The following is a 21,317-nucleotide window of genomic DNA, read 5'->3' on the forward strand; positions in this document are numbered from 1 at the left end:
CCCAATTCCTTTCCAACCATGGCCGAGATAACCCCCACTACGAGTCTTTACTTGTTGTCGAAGTACCAGAGACGTCAGACAAAGTCATTATGATTCATAATATCATCCGGAGGCACACATATAGCTTTTGGCCGCGATATTATATTATATAGATAGCTATATATTATATTATTATTATTATATATTTAGGTGAGTGCTGCATGCGGTGCTCAACTATTGTTCTTAAGTTTTATTCTTTCTTCTTTATTATTCTCTACAAACTTTGGCACCTATCTCCTTCATAAATGTTACACCTAGACACTCCAATCCAATTTTAAAATGTTCAAATCAGCTTGGAATCGCAGAATTCTTTTCAGATTTTAAAAATATTTTATACTTTTTAAGATAGTCTACTTTTAAAATAATATTTTTTACAATGGGAGGACGGCGGAGCATTCTCTGACACTTTTTACTCAGTTCAGACTTCGTAACTTGGTCAATATTTTATTTTATTTTAAGCTGGTAAAATGAGCATTAGGCGAGTACATACAATTTCGGATGGTTGAAAAAAATAAAAAACCTGCCTTTCATAAGGCATATCGTTTGTGCAGCTAGTACCACTATTACTTCAGCTACTACTACTATTTCAGCTACTACTACTACGGTACTTCTACTTCAGCTACTACTACTACTACTTATACTTCAGCTACTACTACTTCAGCTACTACTTCAGCTGCTACTACCAGTCCATAACTACTTCTACTTCTACAGCTACTACTAATATCTTCCAGCTTTGACAGTATTACAGTTTTGCTTCCAGCTAGTGTAAATATGTATTTCAGCACTTGTCTGTTTGTTTACCTCCCTCCTGTCTGTCTGCCTTCTGTTTTAACAGACCACAAACTACCAGGCAGGTAACGTCAGAGAAGCAACATCCTGATATTAGACTTTCTCTTTACTTCAAACTAGCTCAGGCATATTTTTAATGATTTTCAGAATGAAAGTGAAAGAAAAAGTAGGTATGCACACTAGGGCTGGGCGATTTGCCCTAAAAATAAAATCTCGATTTTTTCTAACTAATGGACGATTTTCGATTTAAACCTCTTTTTTTTTTCTGTTTTTCTCTAAACAAATTCCATTGAAACCCATGTACGTGTGTGGCGCTTATGGGGTGTCGCACCAAAATCACCAACGCAGGGGTCTACAACCCGCTGATTTAAGAGTATAACGATTATCAACAATCATGGAAAGCTGAGTAGGTTTATCAGTTTTAATAACAGTATGAACAAATAGAACACAAAAATTACAAGTTGTCCTTTGTATATCTATAGTAGCAATAGCACATGCTAAACAAGGACAAAATCTACTCAAAATAATTGAATGAACTGTTTACATCCATGGCTAACCAGTGCATGAGAAGGAGATGACAGGAGACTAATGTTTCACTCTTTCAATTGCTCTAATTTGAGCTCTTACTGTTGTTATCTAACATACCATACAGTAATTGAATTGTGTAAAAGTGTGAAATTACTGCACCTTAAAAATGACCATGAATTAGCTATACTCTCATTTGCATAGTGATTAACATTATGAATTTCAATTGTGTATACCAACTGTATGTTGGCTGACATTTACCTATAACTTTTTTCCCTCCACTCTAACCAAGGATGCCTGTTTTTAAATTCCCTAGCCTGACACCCAGTCTGAAAGGCTGGCCAGGGGTTCTCATCTAAAAGTAACAAGGAGATATAAAGTGGGATTAAAACATTGTCTTCTGTTGACTACTTATTATGTGGTTTACACATTAATATGGGAGGAACTGGACACACACACACACACGGCACGCACGCACGCACGCACGCACACACACGCGAGAAGGAGGGGCTCGGCCCGCCAACTAACGTGCAGAGATGCAGGGGCAGCTTCGCGCTTCGTAACAGAGACAGGGCAGAGCGCGAGCGCGCAGCGGGAATTTTATGAATGGTGAATGTAGGAGATAACTTCCCCTGCTTAAAGTATTTTATTGCAGTTATACCCAACCGATATTTCCGAAAAATAAACACAGAAGTGAAAGATCTGTCACAAGACGATTGATACGTATCCGTGCACATTTTTAAGTGGGTATACGCAAATCCTGGTGCGTTCCTAGTGGGTATACGGCGTATACCTGCGTATCACGTAGACTACACCACTGCTTGTAACTAAGAGAACACACATGTGAGGTTGTTGATCACAAATTATTTGTATACATAACGTCATCTTTGCAAAAGACGTTTAACTGAGAAGTGTTTCAATCGACCCGGCTCTCCCCCAAGTCTGTCGGGGGCGAGGTGAATTGTGATTGCAGTAGGCTGAGTTTGCGCGCGTTCTGGAAAGTGAGAGAGGAGGCTATACGGAGTCTATTCAGCAAAACAAATCGGAAGAGTCTGGAACTGTTTTTAAATCGCGATTTTTCGGTTCAGCCATTTCACAAACCGTAGGAAAGAAAAAATGCAAATTAATCGATTAAACCGAAAAATCGCCCAGCCCTAATGCACACTAGTCACTTCTGTGTTATGCTCAGCCATTGCTGGATACTTGAGCGCTTCAAGGGGCTATTGGCATGTGTTTTTACATTTGGAGCAGACTGAGGTATTATCCCAAAAAACTTTTTTTTAATTTTTTTAAGGGGAACCAAAAAGAAAATGATTGATGAATGGATTTGGGCATGTGTTTGGTCAAATCCATATATATCCAATAATATATTAGGATCGCTTTGATTAATTAATGTCTTTACTGTTTGTATTGTAGAACAGGACTCTTTTTTTAAAAGGCAGATTTTTCTGATAATTCTAAATTCTAGAATGCTTGTTGCTGAAATCTGACCAAATGTAGCGATGAAAGTACCTTTTTATTTTTGGTGTTCATATTTCTCCTCTCACTTCACAGCGATCTCTCCTCTGTGCCACAACCTGTTTTCCCTGTATGATGAAACAAACGACCTGTGGTACCCCCCAAACCACGAGTTCAAGATCACGGAAGAGACCAGCCTCACGGTCCACTACCGAATGAGGTATGAAGCAGCACTAACAGCATGTCTCGGCGTGAACTTGTATTGACGTCAAAGTGTTTGAGGAGCAGACGTGTCTAAGCACAGCAAAGCATTTCCTTTTTGTTCATGTGCTTGCCTTGCTCTCGCATACGCAAGTGGAAAGGAAGGCCTCTGTGGTGACGGATGTTCTATTGTGTGTTTCATGTGCGTGTCAACATGTGCTTGCCTCCCTTGTTTTGTTATGCTTATGCCTCCCAGTGCTGTACAGTTTGATTTGTACACGCTAGGGGTGCGACGGATCACAAAACTCATGGTTCAGATCGTGTCACGGTTTTTGAGTCACGGGTCGGATCATTTTCGGTTCAACAACAACAACAACAAAGATAAGAAGTCAAATGTGACTTTAAATAAAATCTTCTAATGTGTAAAAACAAAATAAAGTGAAAAATTAGGTGATAATCCTTCCTTTAAGCATAGTCAATATTTAAAAAATTGCAATCTGAAGCATTATTCCTTCTTCTTTTTAACATGGATAGTAAATAATCACTAACCCTGGATTTACAATTCAGGATGTCTGCATTGCAGTGGCGGCTGGTGAATTTTATTATAGGGGGGGGAGAAAGTTTGTAAACCATACCCCTGTAGGTGGGTCTGGGGGCTCTCCTCCCCCCGAAGATTTTTTTGTGTTTTTCATATAAAAACTAAGCATTCTGGTGCATTCTGACAAAATAATAAAGACAAAATAGAACATTTCCTTACAAAGACGAATGGAGCCGGGGAACTAAGTTTTTACTTAATTTATTTGCCTTGTAGAATTCAGCAAGATTAAAAGTGCAAATACATCAATAATAATTGGGTATTACCGGTATACACAAGTTAACATTCTCTCTCTCTTTATCTGTATGTGTGTTTGTAAGAGAGTGAGAGTGAGAGAATGTGATTCTAAAAGGGGTGAGCGTGTTACGGACGATCTATTGTGTTGGTAACTTCACTCATAAATCTATCTACAGTTAAGTATGCATTTAGCCCTAACCCTTAACCCTAACCCTAACCCTTTTATGTGTGGTTGTTCAAGACACACTGAAGGCATGATGCCACCATAGGTTTGTAGAGAACTATATACAATATACACACTGAAGGCATGATGCCACCATAGGTTTGCAGAGAACTATATACAATATACACACTGAAGGCATGATGCCACCAAAGGTTTGCAGAGAACTATATACAATATACACTTGACAGGGGTAGGGTGGTGGTGTGGGGTTGTGAGGGACTGCGTCACAACTTGCTAGCCAGCTTTTTTTCTCGTACCAATTTGTTGAAAATCCTCGGGTGTAGGACTTTCCCACCTTTGTAGAAATTTGTTTAAATCAATAATTTTGGTCTAGGAGGTCCGGATTTTTTTAATGCCAATTTTTCTGAATTGGATCCTCGACTAAAAGGAACTTCTTTGAGAGACGAAACGGAATTGCGCACATTTCAAATCAAATCAGCAAGTGACTTGATCGCTCTTTGCTCAGTTACGTATGACGCAAGCACGTTAGGGCGAGTCCCAAATCCCCATTGAAAATGCATTGAAGGCTCAATTTCCGAAAAAAAAAACTTTTAACATTAGAGTCAACGGAGAAGGCTTGGGCGATTTTCCACGTAGATGAATTCGCCCATAGAGGCGGGACCATTTGAAACGCGACTTGAATCTGACGATTCTGATTGGACAATGACAGATAATAGGTCTAGAACACTGAAAACGACTTTTGCCGTGTTATAAAAAAAAAAAAAAAAAAAATCCTCTTTCTCCCAGTTTGTAGTGCGTCCCCCCATAATCGCCCCTATACACCATCCGCCCCTGCTGCATTGCCTGGGGAGAGTTTAGAGTCTACACTCTCCCAAGGCAATGCAGACATCCTCGTCTTCTTTTTTTTCATCAAGTATGGTAGCGAAATAGTTTCTGTCGTGTTTTATTTGGCATTTTGTAATTCCATTGATTTCGGTTGGAAGTCTCATTGCTCATTGCAAGGGAGGTTGGTTGTAGACTTTTCACTCGGGTCTTGCCCTACTGTTGATACGGAGAACCGAGCGAAAAGACTACAACCAAACATAAACATGTCCGGTTCCGGTTTCCGTTTCAATGGGATTTCCCAAACGCCAAATAAAACACAACAGAAACTTTATTTCACTACGATACCCCCCCCCCCCCCCCCCCCCCCCCCCCAACGCAACTTAACGGAGATTCAACCAAAAATGTATTGTGTGACAAGAGGAGACATAAACAGGACTTGGGCCATATCCTATCGGAAGAGAAATCGTTGTTTGAAACAGGTAACCAACTTAATCAATATCTAGTGCCATGATGCATATCTCAAAATTAGACGTAATCTGCACAATTTAAACAGGAGGCAGCAGCAGGAGTAAGGTCTATAGCCTATCTGCAAGAAATTCATTTCTTAATGTTGTTTGCCAACAAATCAATCTATCAACTTGATCAAGTGCGGCTCTCTTTTTATTCAAGATGTTCCCTGCGGTGGAGACCACACGTTCGGAGCGCATAGACGTGCCTGGCAGGGTTCATGCTACACTTTTTCTTGGGCGGTCAAATGTCCGACACTATTCCAGAATATCGGACATTTGGAATATCTTCCGGACGTTATTCACTAATAATGATCTTTGCTCAGTTACTGATCACCAAAATGATCACCAAAAGTCCACATTTAAACGACACAAACTAAGTTGCTTCAATAAATGCCATTTATTAAATAAGCCTAGGAAAAAAAACATAACGGCCATTCTCGGCAAAAATGGTAAACGGGTAAAAAATAATTAATTCGATAATTGAAATTCTTGCAGGCTACTTTTGGCGCAACTTCATGGCATGGAAGTGCTCCGCTGCTCGCGAAAAGTTGAAGTCTTTCAACCCCGGCCCAAAGCTCGATATGCGCATCATACCTCGTCACCTTTTCCTCAGCTAGGCGGTTTCTGATAGATGTTTTAATCCTGTTTTGGAGAGAAAAGCCTCGTTCCGCAGGAACACTGGACACGGGGATTGTACTGGCGATTTTGGCCAGCTTTGCCTAGTCGGGAAAGATTTGTGCGTTCACACCAAACGCGACGGGCGACAAGATCCCATACAAAGTGAACGTAGAGACGCGTATCGGGCAAATTTTTCGCGAGAGAAAACCGGCGACAAGTTTTGATTTGTCGCGCCACACTTTCGCCGCGCACAGGTGAGCGCCTTCACGAGGATTTCTGCCGCGACAAACTCGCTCAATTGAAATATTTCAACTTTGACGCGAATTTCGCGTGATGACAGCCAATCAGCGTTCAATAGCGTGGCCACTGAGTGACATGTGTATGCATGTGCGGGTGCACTGCGCGTGTTCATGAATGCACGTTCGTGTTTGCCTCCCTGGTGAGCTCGGCCAGGAATCGCTACTGGTTTTCATATGCTACTGATTAATTCATACATAAATGCAAACTTCTTTCTTTTTTTTTCTTGGACATGAGGGCCGTTTACATTTTATTATACCAGCCATGCGTGCGTGCAATCGGCCAATGTCCGGCTATAGCCGGCTAACGTGAACACTGGTGCCTGGCAAACATGGGTATTTGCGTTTCAATGTTGAGAGAAGCGGGTATTTGTTGCAGCCTGTTTCTCTCAACCAATGCAGCGTGTGGCTGTCTGCGGGGATGACTTGGGGGCGCAATTTTCTGATCAGGTTTGCTGCTCTTTGCTTTATCCATTTTCGAAACAGGATATACTAGTATTCGCTTGATCAGAGCACCCGCGAATGGAGGACATCGCGAACAATAAAATAAAAACCAAACTGTCTTATCGTAGACTTTAAAAAATGCACTACACAACATGACACTTTTAAAACCGAATAATTTATACTAGAGTTTTCGCGTGTGCATTGCGTGCGCTCAACCTCTAGTTGTAATTAAACCCAAAGCAATAATGTGGATCCCCAGTCGGCAATGTAACAAATTACTGAGTGCATAATTTAATAACATTTTGCCTATAATGTTACACCGTATAACATTTGTTCACCACAAATTACTCTTAAAGCAGTGCCAACATTTTTTATATTTTTAACCATTCAGCAAACAAAAGGCAACAGACTTATCATTTAGGAGGCCACTCAATGACATGCAGAAGTGTCTTCAACACGCCCACTGAAGTGGTGTGAGAAATGCAGACTTTCTACTCTTCATTCTCATATAAGGTAATTTACATTTCCTACGGAGAAAATACTACCTCAGGGGTAGTATTATTCAGGAGATTTTCAGGGTACAAATGTTAGGATATGTTGTTCACAAATACGGCCCATCAGGAGAATATCAGGACTCAATCGTGTGTCTCAAATCAGCTAGTGTGAGCATTTGATTATATTATAAAATTAGTGAATTTATGGTAAAAGGGGTAATTGTTCAATGGGAAGTGTAGTATACTATGCAGGCAAATCAATTATTTAAAAGCTTTTACTGTTCTTCAGGGCTGAAAAGTGCATTGACATTTTAAATCGAAATTTTGATTTCCCTAATTATGTCCTCATGAGTGCTGTCAGTTAAACGCGTTAACGGTGTTAACGCAAACCAATTTTAATGGCGTTCATTTTTTTATCGCGCGATTAAGGCAATTCTTTTTTTCTTTTTGGGCTCAAAACAAAGAAGCAGTCGCCTGACTGCTATGCTCAAGGCAGTATGTTTGTATGTTCATCGTTTAATTGCACTATAGGCTTTTTTTTTTGTATCGTCCTGTTTTGATCAGTATATGCCAATGTAGTTATCAATAAAAAAACATTTGCACAAGGCAGGCCGATGCACTTCTCCATGTTGATTAGAGCATTAAAATGAGAAAAATTAATGGGACAAAGAAATCAAGGGATTTTTAGCATAGAAAAAGCATTTGCGATTAATCGCGATTGCTCGCGATTAATTGTGAGTTAACTATGGCATTGATGCGATTAATCGCGATTAAATATTTAAATCGCTTGACAGCACTAGTCCTCGTTCATGCTTTTGTTTTGTTTGCTCACAGTAGCGGTGATCGAATCAGCACGGTTAACCTGTGTTTTTGCCCAAAAAGCATCCCGGCAAGCGATGTGACGCTTTGACAAGTTGTGCTTATGACGTTGTCCCTATTGAAAATTGTGTTCCCTTTAATGTGGGGTGTCTTCCCAGATGTCTTTTCCCCTGCCTCGAGGCAACATTTACAAAACATACACTTCTTGGATTGGTCCTAGACCAGCCAATTGAAAGTTTTTAACCACTGGGGGTTAAACCTGTACGTTTTCCTGTTGGCCGAGACGGAGTCATGGGCGGAGCTGGCTTTGTCTGAAGGTTCCGGTTCCGCGTTTGTTGTCGAGTCAATCTCGTCCATATGTGGATTTTTTTTCCAAGTTTCCACCTTGTTTTTTTTTAAAAGAGACATTCATAAAAAAAATGAATGTCTCATCAAAAAAAATAAAATCAAAATCGAGTTTGTTTTCGTTCTGTGTTATAGGGACGCTGTCTCTTTAAGAGATTGCGCTTCTTTTTTGTTGATATGCTGGTCGGCGCAATGTTTGAATTTAACGTTTTTTGAAAAATGAACGACCTGCTGTTGCTTGTCGCGGTGAGAAATTGTCTTTTCCCTTCTTTCATCGCAATTTCTACAGTCTATAGACAGAACGTCTTACCTGGGAGTGTTTGTCGATGGCAGAGCCAGAACATAACGTCTTGCCCTGGCGAGTATCGCTGCGGTGTGTGCGCGTGCGTGTGTGTTCTTACCTGCGCATGTATCAATGACGGAGCCGTTATGTTTAAAACATAACGTCTTACCTGGGCGAGTCTCGCTGCGGTGTGTGCGTGTGTGTTCTTACCTGCGCGTGTGTCGTTGGTGGAGCCGTTATGTTTAAAAACATAGCGTCTTACCTTGGCGAGTGTCGATGCGGTGTGTGCGCGTGCATGTGTGTTCTTACCTGCGCGTGTATTGATGGCTGAGCCGTGATGTTTAGAAACATAACGTCTTACATGGGCGAGTGTGTCGCGGCCTTTGTCTTGACATGCGGTGTGTGTGTGTGCACGCGCGCTTCCGTGTATGTGTCGCTGCCTTTGTCTTGACGTGCGGTGTGTGCTTGTGTGTGCGCGTGTGTGCGTTTCCGTGTATGTTTGTGCGGTGTGTGTGTATGTTCGCGCTTGCGATGTATGTATGCGTTTGCGCATGCTGTGTGTGTGTGTGAGATGCAGGCCGCTTGGTGCCTGCGCACATGAGTAACTGGTGCGACATGCCAGCTAATATAGTAGTAAGATTCGAATACGGATATTTCACGCCTAATAAAAAGTGACAGCCCTAGCCCACATACACAAACAAAAGATACATGCACGTTAACGTTTCGGGGGCTGTCGGGTTGATTACTGCGGGATAACAATATTGCGTTTATAAAATTCCGTGTAGCGCCGTCACGCAGCCTGAGCTGTGCACCCGCAACCTTTCACTCACTCAACAGACGCAACAATTACAAACTGTCAATGTTGCAACCAAGTCGATTTTGTCTAGAGGGGAGTAACTGAGCGGCCCCTCCAAAAGTGGTACAGCCCAGGTAGGCCTTGAACTGTGATTGGTCAGAAAGACGTAACAGCTAATGACAACATTAAACTCTCGTGCAGGCTCGAACAGAGTGACACACAAACACACACACACTTTTAAGGAGTTTTTTTACCGGCTCCGTATCCTTGCTTGCCCCAAAAAGTTTGTGCGGCGTGCTTGTTGTTTTGTATCCGGTGTAGCTAGATCCGATATGGTGTTGTTGTTTTTCTTACATGACCAGTTGTTGCTAGACAGCAGGTGAAAAAACTACAACCTTTGCCAAGCCAAAAGAGCGTTAATGGCGCAATAAAAAAATTAACGCTGTTAAAATTGGTTTGCGTTAACGCCGTTAATAAACGCGTTAAACTGACAGCACATATATACAGGTGCTGGTCAAATTATTAGAATATCATGAAAAAGTTGATTTATTTCAGTAATTATATTCAGAACGTGAAACTTACATATTATATCAATTCATTACACACAGAGTGATATATTTGAAATGTTTATTTCTTTTAATTTGGATGATTAGTACTGACAATTACTGAAAATCCCAAATTCAGTATCTCAGAAAATTAGAATATTAGTTACGACTAGTACAAAAAATGATTTTTTAGAAATGTGGGCCAACTGAAAAGTATGAACATGGAAAGTTTCAGCATGTATGGCAATCAATACTTAGTTGCAGCTCCTTTTGCCTGAATTGCTGCAGCAATACGGCGTGGCATGGAGTCGACCAGTCTGTTGCACTCCTCAGGTGTTATGAGAGCCCAGGTTGCTTTAATAGTGGCCTTCAGCTCTTCAGCATTGTTGGGTCTGGCATCTCGCATCTTCCGCTTCACAATACCCCATAGGTTTTTTATGGGGTTAAGGTCAGGTGAGTATGCAGGCCAATCAAGAAGAGGGATACCATGGTCCTTAAACCAGGTACTGGTAGATTTGGCACTGTGTGCAGGTGCCAAGTCATGTTGGAAAATGAAATCGTCACCTCCATAAAGTTGGTCCGCGGCAGGCAGCATAAAGTGTTCTAAAACTTCCTGGTAGACTGCTGCATTGACCCTGGACCTCAGGAAACACAGTGGACCAACAGCAGCAGATGACATGGCACCCCAGACCATTACTGACTGTGGAAATTTTACACTGGACTTCAGGCAACGTGGATTCTGTGCCTCTCCTGTCTTCCTCCAGACTCTGGACCCTTGATTTCCAAAGGAGATACAAAATTTACTTTCATCTGAAAACATAACTTTGGACCACTCAGCAGCAGTCCAGTCCTTTTTGTCTTGAGCCCAGGCGAGACGCTTTTGACGTTGTCTCTTATTCAAGAGTGGCTTTACACAAGGAATGCGACAGCTGAAGCCCATATCTTGCATACGTCGGTGTGTGGTGCTTCTTGAAGCACTGACTCCAGCTACAGTCCACTCTTTGTGGATCTCCCCCACATTTTTGAATCGGTTTTGTTTGACAATCCTCTCCAGGGCGCGTTTATCCCTCTTGCTTGTACTCTCTTTTCTACCACATCTTTTTCTTCCCTTCGCCTCTCTATTAATGTGCTTGGACACAGAGCTCTGGGAACATCCAACCTCTTTGGCAATGACCTTTTGTGTCTTGCCCTCCTTCTTTAAAGTATCAATGGTCATCTTTTGGACAGTTGTCAAGTCAGCAGTCTTCCCCATGATTGTGTGTCATACAGAATCAAAACGAGAGACCATTTAAAGGCTTTTCCAGGTGTTTTGAGTTAGTTAGCTAATTAGAGTGTGGCACCAGGTGTCTTCAAAATCTGACCTTTTCACCATATTCTAATTTTCTGAGATGTTGAATTTAGGGTTTTCATTGGTTGTCAGCTATAATCATCTTCTTTTTGGCAAAAAACACTTATAATGTATCAGTCTGTTTGGAATGAATGTATACATTCTACAGGTTTGACTTTCTAAATGGAATTAATGAAATAAATCAACTTTTTCATGATATTCTAATAATATGACCAGCACCTGTATATATGTATGTATGTATGTATGTATGTATGTATGTATGTATGTATGTATGTATATATATATATATATATATATATATATATATATATATATATATATATATATATATATATATATATATATATATATATATATATTAGTGGGGGGCATAGATATTTTTCTTTAATCTAGATTAATTCCAAAATTAATCTAGATTAAAATGGCAAACGGCAAAAAAATCTGTTTGTTTACCTTGACAACGGTCAATTATACTGGACAATGGTGATTTATCAAATGTAATTCACCGCCGGAAGTTGTGAAGTGCCCATGCAAGTGAACGGAGCATAAACAAAAATAATTGACAGCTGAACGTTGGGAAGGCCCATGCAAGTGAATGGAGCAGTCTACAGCATTGAGAAGAGCCGTGTAATAATCCATAATAATGTAAGGTTTAGAAGTTAAATATTTGAAAGTTGTAGAATAAATTTATATAATTTATATTGGAGTTAATTTGCTAGAAATGTACTTACAATTTTTAGTCAATTAATCATTTACATATTTATGTTACACAATTATTACATATTTACATGTTTACATATTTAACCCAGTCAGGATATTCTGCCTCTCTGATTCCCTCACGTTTACCTCAGCCTAAATTCTAGCTTCTGATTGGTTAGTTCAGTCACGTGATGGGTCCGAACAAGGAAGTGTTTGAAAATAGATTAACGGCGATATCTTTTTTATCGCGCGATAAAAGTTTCGCGTTAACGCAGCCATAACGCCGATAACGGCCCACCACTAATATATATATATATTAAAGGTTTTATAGAAAGTGCAGAACAGCTGGATAGATATCTTTACATTATTTAAGATTTGAACATTTTGTACTTGACCATTTTCTGTATTTTTTTAAGGCGAAATTTCCAAGTTCTCTGTTACAAAGGGTTTTTGGGCGAGACATGCTAAATAAATACATCATGTTTTCAAACATTCAGTCAAGTCATTTCAATATTGACCAAAATAATCGTGATGATGATTTTTTTTCCACAATCGAGCAGCGCTAGCACACTCTCAGATGTGACTGTTTCTTTTACTCATATCACCCAAAATACCCATCAGGTAATGTGCAGTTTGCTTTGGGATTTGATATAGTGTTGTAGTGACGTTTCTCAGATTTTCCTTGTTCCAATTAACATAACTGGTGACTGACTGCAGACTAGATTCTAACAATGCTTGAGTCCAAAAACGATATTGTCCAGAAGTTTGTTGGGTTTGCAGAAAAGGTCTTGTGGTTTATTTTGTACAAAAATCAAAGAAAACTGACTGAGAATACTTAAAACAAACAAAGAGCAGGATGTGGGCCAAGCCATTGTAGAAAAACTTGCTGTGTAATCAGCCACACCTGGCACTCTGTCGATCTCCTATTATATGCACACAGGCACTCAAGACCTGTAGAGGTCACCAAAAACAACCATTGCACACAAATAATACTAAACTGAATATGGCTCCTACACACCGGCCCCCTTGTATAGGTGTGTAACAATTACAATTATATCAATCTAAATAAGAAGGAGCTACTATATGTGCCGAAATACATCAAAAATAATAAATTATTTCAAGTTCATTTCAATCTTCTGTCTCCAACAGCAGGCAGATCTTGGTTATAGGCCGCTCAAGAACACTTGTCCTGGTCTGTAGTTTGACAGAGCGAACGAGACCCTTTGAGTCAGCAATGGTTTCCTTTATCCTGGCAAGCAACCAAGAGCCACGGGGTGCTGTTGAATCCACTATCATCTCCAATTTGAAAGTTCCTTCTTACTGCACACCACTTTTGTCTCTCCTGCAGTAAGGGCAGGTACTCTTTCGTCCAGCGCTTCCAAAACAGTTCTGCTATGTACTGGATCTGCTTCCAGCGACGTCGAGCATAGAGGTCTGATTTTTGAAAGAGTCCTGGGGGCAAAGCAGGCTTGGTGTTCAGGAGAAGAATGTGATTAGGTGTCAGTGCTTCAAGATCGTGTCGATCAGCTGAGACAGTTGTTATAGGCCGACTGTTAAGAATTGCTTCCACTTCGCAAAACACAGTACACAGGCCTTCATCATCGAGAGTTTGTTGATGCAAAACTGAACAGAGTATGCATCTCACCATTCTGATAAGTCGCTCCCACACTCCACCGTGATGAGAGGCAGCAGGGGGGTTGAAACTCCACTTCACTCCATGTTGTAGCAGGGAATCTTGGACTTGGTGTTGATTCAGTGTTAAAAGAGCTTTCTTTAACTCTCTCTCCGCTCCAACCAGATTGGTTCCATTATCTGATCTTAGATGTTCCACTTGTCCTCTTCTGGAGATAAATCTCCTTATTGCATTTATACAGGAGTCTGTATCAAGTGAGTGAGCGACCTCCAAATGCACTGCTCTGCTTGACATGCAGGTGAATATGACACCGTATCTTTTCACGAGGCTCCTTGCTTTCTTTACCTCGATGGGCCCAAAATAATCAAGTCCAACGTTTGTAAATGGAGGGTTATCTGGTATTAGTCTTTCAACAGGTAAACCTGCCATTTTCTGTTCTCCTGGTCTTCCTCTTACGCGCCTGCATTCAACACATTTTGAGATGATCTTTCTTGCAGCGGCATTTGCACCTGTAATCCAGTATTTCTGGCGCAGCTGCGAGAGAACATGGTTCTTTCCATTATGACCAACATTTTCATGGATTTGGCGAAGGATAAGAGAGGAAATATGCATGTTCTTTGACAGAATAATAGGATGTTTGCTTTGTTGAGGCATAGCTGATCTGTCAAGTCTACCTCCCACTCTCAAAATTCCATCCTCCAATACTGGGTCCAACTTATAAAGGGGACTTGACCTTTTGACCCCAGATGGCGCCATTTCCAATCTGGTCATCTCTTCTGGGAATATTTGTCTTTGGCAGAAACAGATTTTTCTGCTGTTTCAAGATCGATATTTATGTGTTGTTCACTTATAGCCTTCCTTCCCATCTGCTGTGAGTGAGTCACTTTACTTTGTGATCGTGTGTATGGGCGATTGACACAGGATTCCTTTTCTTTTCTCTGTTTTACTAGAGATTGCAAGACACCTTTTAACTTTAATATCCATGCCACAGCCTTTCTTAACTTCAGCCAACAGGAGAAATAAGAGAGCAGTTGGTTGGTAGGGTTTTCCGTTTCCTTCAAAACAATATTATGCACAACCAACCTTACTTTGACTTCAGGATCATCTGGATTAAGTGCATGGGATTTCAGGGTTGCACTTGGCCATTCACTCATTGGCCTCAACAGGAAAGTTGGTCCCTGTATCCATCTTTTTCCATCCACAAGTCTTCCAGCACTAAGTCCTCTAGATGCATCGTCGGCTGGATTTAACTTTGTCTCCACATACTTCCATTGTGATACCTTTGTGTTATCTCTGATTGTTGACACTCGATTTGCAATGAAAGTATGGAATCGGGTATGCTCGTTTGCAATGTACTTGATTACTGCTTGACTATCAGTCCAAAAAACAGAATTTTCCAGTAGCAACTGCAATTCTGCTCTGAGCATTTTGTCCACTTTGACTGACAACATAGCAGCTGTCAATTCCATTCTTGGGATAGTGATATTTTTCAGCGGCGCAACTCTGGCTCGTCCCATCATAAAGGCCAGAGAGACCTCTCCTCTTTTGTTAGTTAACCGAAGGTAGCTAACTGTACCATAGCCATAGTCACTTGCATCTGAAAAATTATGTAGTTGGGCATGAACTGGTTTCCCAAAGTGTATTGGCTTAATGCAGCGGTCTACTTTAAAGACTGCCAGCTTGACAAGATCAGAAGTCCATTTTAGCCATTTCTCAGATGTCGCTTTAGGTATAAGTTGATCCCAGCCATGATTTTGTTTGCAAAGTTCTTGGAGGAGACACTTGGCATGCAGTGTTAAGGGGGCCAAGAACCCAAGGGGGTCGTAGATTGAGCTCACTACAGATAGCATTCCTCTTCGGGTTTGTGGCTTTTCTTTGACTTTGATGTTAAACTTAAATGCATCGTTTTCAACACCCCACTGCAAACCAAGTGCTCTTTCTGTGGGAAGTTTATCTTTGTCTAAATCCAGTTGTTTTACTCCTTTTGCCCTGTTTTGTTCTGGAATGACGGAGAGCACTGCTCGGCTGTTGCTCATCCATTTTGTGAGGTGAAATCCTCCCTTGTGGCATATAGTTGAGAGATCAGTGACAAGCTGTATGGCCTCCTGATCAGAGGGTAGGGCTTTAGTCATCAACATAGAAATTTATTTTGACAGTGTCAGTTATTGCATGGGGAAAATTGTTCTTATTGTCCTCTGCAACTCTTTTCAATGCAAAACTTGAACAACTGGGGGAGGACGTGGCTCCAAACAGGTGCACAAGCATACGATGCTCAACTGGTTTACGGTTCACATCACCTTTAGGCCACCATAAGAACCTAAGAAAATCCACGTCATTTGGGGACACTCTTACTTGGTGAAACATTGCCTTTATATCAGTCATGACTGCGACTGGCTCCTGACGGAATCTGGAAATGACCCCGACAAGTCCATTTGTCAGATCTGGTCCTTGTGGCAGTTCTGTGTTTAATGACATTCCTTGGTAAGTTGCACTGCAGTCAAACACAACTCTTAGTGATTTATGGTGTGGGATATACCACACTCTTCCATCTTTCCTTTCCAGTTGCTCTTGCGGCACCACTTCAGCATATCCATTATCAATTACATCTGAAAGGAAATCAGTGTACTCACTTTGAAAGTGTTCATTCTTTTTTAATTTTCTTTTCAGATTCACCAGACGCTGTTCTGCGATCACTTTGTTATTTGCCATTACAGTGTTTTCCTTTCTAAATGGCAAGTCTAGTTGGTAATGGCCATTTTTAAGTGCAATTGAATCATTTGCAATTTTCATGAATCGTTTATCTTCTATTGACATCTCTGGCTTGTCATCTGCTGATATCTCTTTGAAATCATGATTGCATTGATTGATCAACATTTCATTAACATCTATGAGAGATATTCTATTCACAGTGGCAGTGGGACAGCTGTCCTTGTCGCTGTTGTCGCTGACACCTAGTGGACCATTAATTACCCAGCCCAACATGGTTTTCACAGCATAGGGTCCCTCTTTAGAGCTATGGATCACTTCCCAGGGCTCCATAGCCTTTGGAACATTGGTCCAAATCAGCAGCTCCACGTCAGCCTCAATAGCTGGAAAATGTACTCTATCCATGTGAGGCCATTTTGCCAAGTCCCCCTGTTTTGGAATGTTATTCTTTGTCACCGGTATAGTTTTCTGTGTGAATACTTTTGGCAGGGGGATGAATTTGTCTTGTTCAAGTCCTGAGACTTCTAGTCCTGTTATATGTGATGGAACACACTTATCTAGGCCCATGGTGCGAAGTAGAATGCGAGTCCTCTTGCCATTGATGTTGAGTTGTTCCATTAACCCTTCGGTACAAAATGTGGCAGTACTTCCATTATCAAGCAAGGCATATGTCTCTATGGTCTTGTCACTGGTGTTACTTTTGATTTTGACTGGCACTATAGAAGGTCTGCATTCATCACTACCGGCCCCAATATGACCACATGCCTGAAGAGAGCTCACCATTTCCTCTGACGACTGCTCTCTTGGTTTGCCATTTTCTTCTCTTGTAATGTGGAGGAGTCCAGGGTGGGTTTTGTCACATACGTTACAGATTAGATGCCTTTTGCAATCTTTACTCGTATGTCCTTTCATAAGACAGCCAAAACATATTCCTTTTTCCTTTAAGAAGTCAATTTTGTCTCTATGTGGCTTTTTCTTCAGAGCGTAGCATGACTCTAATGTGTGGCCACCTCGGTTGCAAAAGAGACAAAGGCCTTGTGACTGGTTGGGGATTTTGGATGTGAATTTTGGTTCAATGGTGTCAGTATTTGTTGCAAAACTACCTGTTGCTTTTAACTTGAGGGGGGGGGTTACTTTTCTTTTAGCTCCGTCGACGGTTTGATCTTGAATGTTGCCAAACACTGGATCAGTGGATATTCTCACTTGCTTCTCCAGGAATTTGACCAGATCCATAAGTGTTGCTCTACTGCACCGCTTCTCTTGTAGCTCACATACTATGTTTCTCCATCTTTCCCGCATTTTGTACGGAAGTTTCATGATTATTGCTTTTATATTTGAGCCATCATTTCTTCAATGACATTGCAGCAACTTCTGAGGAATAAAGTGAATGTTTGCAGTGCCTTTGGGTCTTCAGACTTGATGTTAGACCATGAGAGCGCCTTGTCAATATAGGCACTGGCAACTTTGTACTCATTACCATAATGTTCATGCAGCAGACCTTTTGCTTTAGGATATCCCCTCTGTTCACTCATAAGTTGGCAGCTTCTCACAAGTTCTTGTGCCGGACCTTTAGTGTACTGTTGGAGGAAATGCAGCCTGTCTCTGTTGTTATCAGTTTTAGACTCAATAGCATGTTCGAATGACAGTATAAAAGACTGGAACTGTAAAACGTCCCCATCAAAAATAGCAATGTCCTTTTGGGGCAATAAAGAGAGTTGTTGCTGTCTAACAAGAATACTCGTTATATCATTTTGCCTTTGGAGAATACTGCATACGTTGTCTTTACTTTCACCGTCCTGTGATTGTGTTGTAGTCTGCATACTTTGGGTTTGTCTAGGAGGTCTGTATACCTTGGGTTTGTTTGGGAGAGGAGAGTACTTGGGTTACAGGGCTCACATTTTGTGTTGGACTTATCTCAAAGTCCCAACCAGCTGTTTGAGTTGCGATGTGAGGTCTACTGAGCAGGATGGGAGGTTGGAATTGAACTCCTTCCTTTGGACGCACACTTGGCATTTCATCAATGGGCTCTTCCACTGTGTCACTCACAAGAAGGTCCATTCCTTTGGGTCGATACCTGTCAACCATGTCGTCATAATAAGCATTCATGCCATCCATTGAATTTGAGTCTATTTTTTCCTCTGCAGAATTATACACAGTGAGCTTTGCTGTTGTAGCTGCTAATTCTGTATGCAACTCCAGTGTCTCTCTTCGTTTCCTTAATTGTTCCTTTTGCACATTTAATTCTTCCTCCTCTTCCTCCAGAGCATGCTTTTGCTTCAGTGCTTGAATCCTTGTTTGAATAGCTGCCTTTTCAGCTTCAGCTCGGATCCTTGCTGATGATGTGGAGGATGTGGCTGAGCGACTTGATCTGCGACTTAACACTGCAGAGATACTGTCCTCAGGTGCCACATTATCAACATTTAGTCCAATATTGTCATGATCAATTTCTCCTTGGCTGATGGCATTTTTCCATTTTGTGACAGAAGCCATGAATGCAGTCATATCACCCACTTATAAAATATACCACTTCTCAGTATCCAATTCGCATTCTTCTTTTGATAATAGAAGTTGGTATGCTTTATGAGTGTTGTTAAACTCTTCCACAAGTTGTCCATACTTTGTCATACTTTCATTAACCTCTTCTTCATTTGTAATGTCTTTCATCAATTCCTTCACAATGTTCATTCGTCTTGTAACTTGGCACAGTTTATACTTTCTGCTTGCAAGTAGTTTGGAAACATTTTCTAATGGGGCCTTTTCCAAAGATCCAAGGTCCCTTTGGACATCATCCTCCAGTTGAGAAGCCATTTTGTCAGCTGACTTCAGATGAGATTTTTCAGCCATATTTAACATATCACATATGTCACACTTCTCTTTTCACAGGAACAGTACATAATGGCAGTATTGCTGTGTCAGTTTATAATCATGTTCAGTGTAACTCTTACTTTGCCAGCCCGCATAGCATCAGGTTAAGAATCAAAGGGTCAAGGTCCTGACTCATTTAACATTCCTTTTTGTTTGTTCCAGTCAACTTCATGCATTTCAAAAGGCTCCACTCCAATAGCAGGCTTTCAATCCCGAAGTTACTTCCATGTTTCTGTTATGCTTTCCAATGCACAACTTCATTTTCCAATTCCACAGTTTAAATGAGCAGGGTAGTCCTTCACTTCAATCCTTTGTTTCACATACCACTCCTTGATGCTACTGGGCCTCATGCTGTTTCATCATGTTGCAGAGAAGTCCATTGTTCCTTTGTTGCTGCTTTCTCCATGTCCAGGTTTTCCATTAATCCATTTTAGTGGCAAAGTTTTTCTACCTTTGTATGACGTTTCTCAGATTTTCCTTGTTCCAATTAACATCACTGGTGACTGACTGCAGACTAGATTCTAACAATGCTTGAGTCCAAAAACGATAATGTCCAGAAGTTTGTTGGGTTTGCAAAAAAGGTCTTGTGGTTTATTTTGTACAAAAATCAAAGAAAACTTACTGAGAATACTTAAAACAAACAAAGAGCAGGATGTGGGCCAAGCCATTGTAGAAAAACTTGCTGTGTAATCAGCCACACCTGGCACTCTGTCGATCTCCTATTATATGCACACAGGCACTCAAGACCTGTAGAGGTCACCAAAAACAACCATTGCACACAAATAATACTAAACTGAATATGGCTCCTACAAGTGTAATTACGCGAATATATATACCGCGGCTTAGAGCTGAAGATCTTTGCCCGAACCCGACGGGACCCGACGGCTCGGGTCGGATTCAGTCTTAATTTCTGTCATTTTACACAGGCTCGGCCGGGCTCAGGCTTGCGTGGTAAATGAGCGGTCAGGTGATGCATTTCAATTAGCGTGAGAAAGATGTGAAAATGGATGCCGAGGAGGTGAATCGAAGGCTGGCCTCTGGCGATTCCGTTTTGGTTGCGCCTAAGAAAGCTAAGTCTGAGGCATAAAAAAGTTTTGACCATGTGCATAATGAGTTTAATGAGCCAGTGGGTTATGTGAAATGCAAAAAATGCGGCGTTCAGTTGAAGTACAACAGCCAAACAGGGAATTCATCGTTGATAAGGCATGCTGATTGAAGCTGTTCAAAACCTTCCACGAGTGCTCAACAACCTTCCATCACATCGTTTGTAACAGCATCAAAACCCATGCCTGCAAAGGTGAAACAAACGGTGACTGAGAAGTGTCAGCTTTTGCTGTAATGACATTAGGCCTCTTAACTAGGGATGCACCGAAATGAAAATTCTTGGCCGAAACCGAATATACTTAAACAGTTGGAATACCCAATGTGGCTTTTGCTGTTTTGCATTCATTTTGCTTTAATTTTTCATCATTGCATAAATCAAACAATTAAATGTCCTTTATAAACTTTTTGTCTTGCTTTTCAATAAAAAAAACAATTACAAATTTGATACAAAATATTTATTTAATACTGAATTTTCTAACATTCCAGCAGACCTTAAAGTAAGAATTTAAGAACAATGTACCTTTTAAATAAATGAGTAAAACGTGTATTTTTTTCGGCCTTTTTACTCTTTCAGCCGAAACCGAAAATTATGTTTTGGGCCATTTTCGGTGGCCGAATATTCGGTGCATCCCTACTTTTAACATCGTAAATGGCAAGGGATTTAAAGGGCTTGCGCAATAACTTATTCATGTCGGGCCGCGTATGGAAGGGTTCCCTTAAACTCTGTTATTCCCAGCTATGTGACAATTGCAAAGAGATGCACTGAAATGGCTGAAGAAAAAAGGGACTCTTTAGTAAAGTCACTGAAGGCATTCTTGAAGGACGGCACAGTCGCAATGGCCACAGACATGTGGATGGAGGATTAGCGAAAAATGTGTTATTTGACAATCACATGCCATTTCCCCAAGCTTTCCCCAAACGCGCCGTTTCAGTGTCTGTAGCTTTCATGCAAATTAGGCC

General features: G+C 40.9%; 1 protein-coding gene across 1 annotated transcript in view; it reads left to right on the plus strand.

The window, feature by feature from the left end:
- jak1 (Janus kinase 1) overlaps positions 1 to 21,317 on the plus strand; it is a 110,424-nt gene that overhangs the window by 19,780 nt on the left and 69,327 nt on the right. The window contains exon 3 of the mRNA XM_030372818.1: positions 2,908 to 3,031. Within this exon, the coding sequence (XP_030228678.1) occupies positions 2,908 to 3,031 (124 nt within the window). The remainder of the gene's footprint in view (positions 1 to 2,907; positions 3,032 to 21,317) is intronic.

Source organism: Gadus morhua, chromosome 12, assembly GCF_902167405.1.
Source record: "Gadus morhua chromosome 12, gadMor3.0, whole genome shotgun sequence".
Taxonomy (NCBI): Eukaryota; Metazoa; Chordata; class Actinopteri; order Gadiformes; family Gadidae; genus Gadus; species Gadus morhua.